The following is a 2,323-nucleotide window of genomic DNA, read 5'->3' as shown; positions in this document are numbered from 1 at the left end:
GGAAAAAAACACGCTTCCGCACCTTTATTATTTAGTTGAATTATCGTGTTGACCACAATGTATAAATTAGTCAGGTAAAAAACTGCAAAAAAACGTTGTACACCTAAAAAAAGATAACAGCACTTGAAACTACTTAATGAAAAAACTAAGCTGAGTGGCATTATCATGTTAAAATAAAACAAATAAAAAAGGAGGTAGTTGGGACTGTTAATCGCCATATTACACCAATGAGTGCAGTATAAAAATACCAATATGCAAATGATGAAACTGTTCATTTTAAACCAAATTTTTATTTGTAAAGAGCATTGGTGGCCCTGAAAAGGGCCTTTTGATGTTCTTCAACGTTAGAACGTTGGCGTCTACTTGGAGCTGGTGTACTTGGTGACGGCTTTGGTGCCTTCAGAGACGGCGTGCTTGGCCAACTCTCCTGGAAGCAGGAGACGGACTGCAGTCTGGATTTCGCGAGAAGTGATGGTGGAGCGCTTGTTGTAGTGGGCGAGACGAGAAGCCTCGGCTGCGATGCGCTCGAAGATGTCGTTGACGAAGCTGTTCATGATGCTCATCGCCTTCGACGAGATGCCGGTGTCGGGGTGCACCTGCTTCAACACCTTGTAGATGTAGATGGCGTAGCTCTCCTTCCTCCTGCGCTTGTTCTTCTTTTTTCCATCCCCCTTGGAGATGTTCTTCTGGGCTTTGCCCCCAGATTTCTTGGCGGCCTTTCCACTAGTCTTGGGCGGCATCGTGTATCGCAGTGATCCAAAGGGACGCTGCCAATACGAGAGAACGCTTCAGAATGAGCTTCAACTTCTTCTTTGTGGCTGCGTTTTAACGATAGTTTATAGGGTAGTGACACTCCCTTAACCTATCTATCGAACGAGTTGTATGGGATCGGACTCTCGGTGATGTTTGTGGTGCGGGCTGGCGGCTGCTCGCTTGTGGAGTGTTTGTCGATCTGGAACACTAAGCAAAATTAGTGCAACATCTGTGGGATACTGTCGGGGTTAGTGTGTTAGTGGGTGGTTAACGGGTATGGACCGTTTGGAGGTGGTTGAGTGTGGTTAGTTAAATGGATGCTAATTTTAGCCTATACCCATCTTCAGAATGTCGATGGGCCTTTGGTTAATTATTAGTTTAGTCTTGCTGAGGGAATTTATTAAGGGATTGTCTACCTTGCCGAGAGACTTGAAGTAGTTTACGACAAGTTTGTGTACGTGTTTGTCAAGGTAGTCAATGTTTAGGTCATTGTGAATTATAGTGTTTCTTGTGTACCAGTCGTAGTTGCCCGCGGCACGCAAGAATTTGTTTTGTACTGTCTGCAGTCTGAGTATGGATCTGTTGGAGATGGTAGTGTGAGCCCACACGGGGCTCGCGTACGTGATTTGTGGGCGAATGATGGATTTATACAGCAAGCACTTGTTTTTAAGCGAGAGTTTGTTGTTTGGTTTGCATAGTGGGTAAAGCTTTGACGCAACTGCCCTAGCTCTACGCACCGCGTTAGTGATGTGGGGTTTTCAGGTTAATCTGCGGTCGATTATTACCCCCAGGTAGTGGGTAGACTTGGTCCAGTTGACTGGTTGGTCGTTTATAATTACTGGCATGGCTGGTTTGCACCGATATTTACGTCTGGAGAAGAATATTGCCTGACTTTTGTCCGGGTTGATTTTCATCAGCCATTTATCGTACCACGCTACCAGTTGGTCCGAGTACTTCTGGAGGGCGAGCGAAACTCCCTTGGGGCTGACGGAGCTCGCTAAGATGGCAGTGTCGTCGGCATACTGTGCGATGTTTGTGTACCTATGTGTAGGAGTGGGTATGTCGTGTGGGTACAGGTTGTATAGCGTGGGGCCGAGGATGGAGCCTTGGGGTACCCCAGCGGAGATGCCTCGCTGGGTTGATATGTGGTCCTTGAGTTTGACCTGAAATTTCCTTTCTCTTAGGAAGGATGCGATAGATCGTATTGAGTGGGGGGTGATGTTGGCAGCAATCAATCATTTTGTAAAGGAGGCCAGAGTGCCAAACTTTATCGAAGGCTTTGGAAATGTATAGGAAGATTGCTCCAGTAGACATGTTGCGGTCGAAGCCGTCTATCACGAGGATAGTAAGCTGATGGGTCGGTAGCTTGTTGCGAGGGAGGGGTTCGAGTAGGGTTTTCTGATGAGAATGACATTGGCGAGTTTCCATTGACTCGGAAAGTAGCAGATTCTGTTGGTGGCATTTAGTATAGCTGTGAGTGCAGCGATGGCTTTTTGAGGGAGTTCTTTTAGAGCTTTGTTGGAAATTCCGTCAGGGCCAGGGGCCTTTTTGGCGGCGATGGTTTTGATGA

General features: G+C 46.7%; 1 protein-coding gene across 1 annotated transcript; it reads right to left on the bottom strand.

Moving 5' to 3' along the window:
* Positions 1–359: 359 nt before the first annotated feature.
* LOC143921889 (histone H2B-like) lies at positions 360–741 on the bottom strand. Its single transcript, XM_077445206.1, has one exon. The coding sequence runs from the start codon at positions 738–740 to the stop codon at positions 360–362; it is 381 nt and encodes a 126-aa protein (XP_077301332.1). The 5' UTR covers position 741.
* Positions 742–2,323: the final 1,582 nt, after the last annotated feature.

Source organism: Arctopsyche grandis, unplaced genomic scaffold, assembly GCF_051622035.1.
Source record: "Arctopsyche grandis isolate Sample6627 unplaced genomic scaffold, ASM5162203v2 HiC_scaffold_27, whole genome shotgun sequence".
Lineage (NCBI taxonomy): Eukaryota > Metazoa > Arthropoda > Insecta > Trichoptera > Hydropsychidae > Arctopsyche > Arctopsyche grandis.
Note: the sequence above shows the minus strand (reverse complement) of the source record. Positions and strands in the feature narration are given on the sequence as shown.

Bases quoted from the DNA above. Each gene is read 5' to 3' on its own strand.
- LOC143921889 (XM_077445206.1), bottom strand. From the start codon at position 740: ATGCCGCCCAAGACTAGTGGAAAGGCCGCCAAGAAATCTGGGGGCAAA.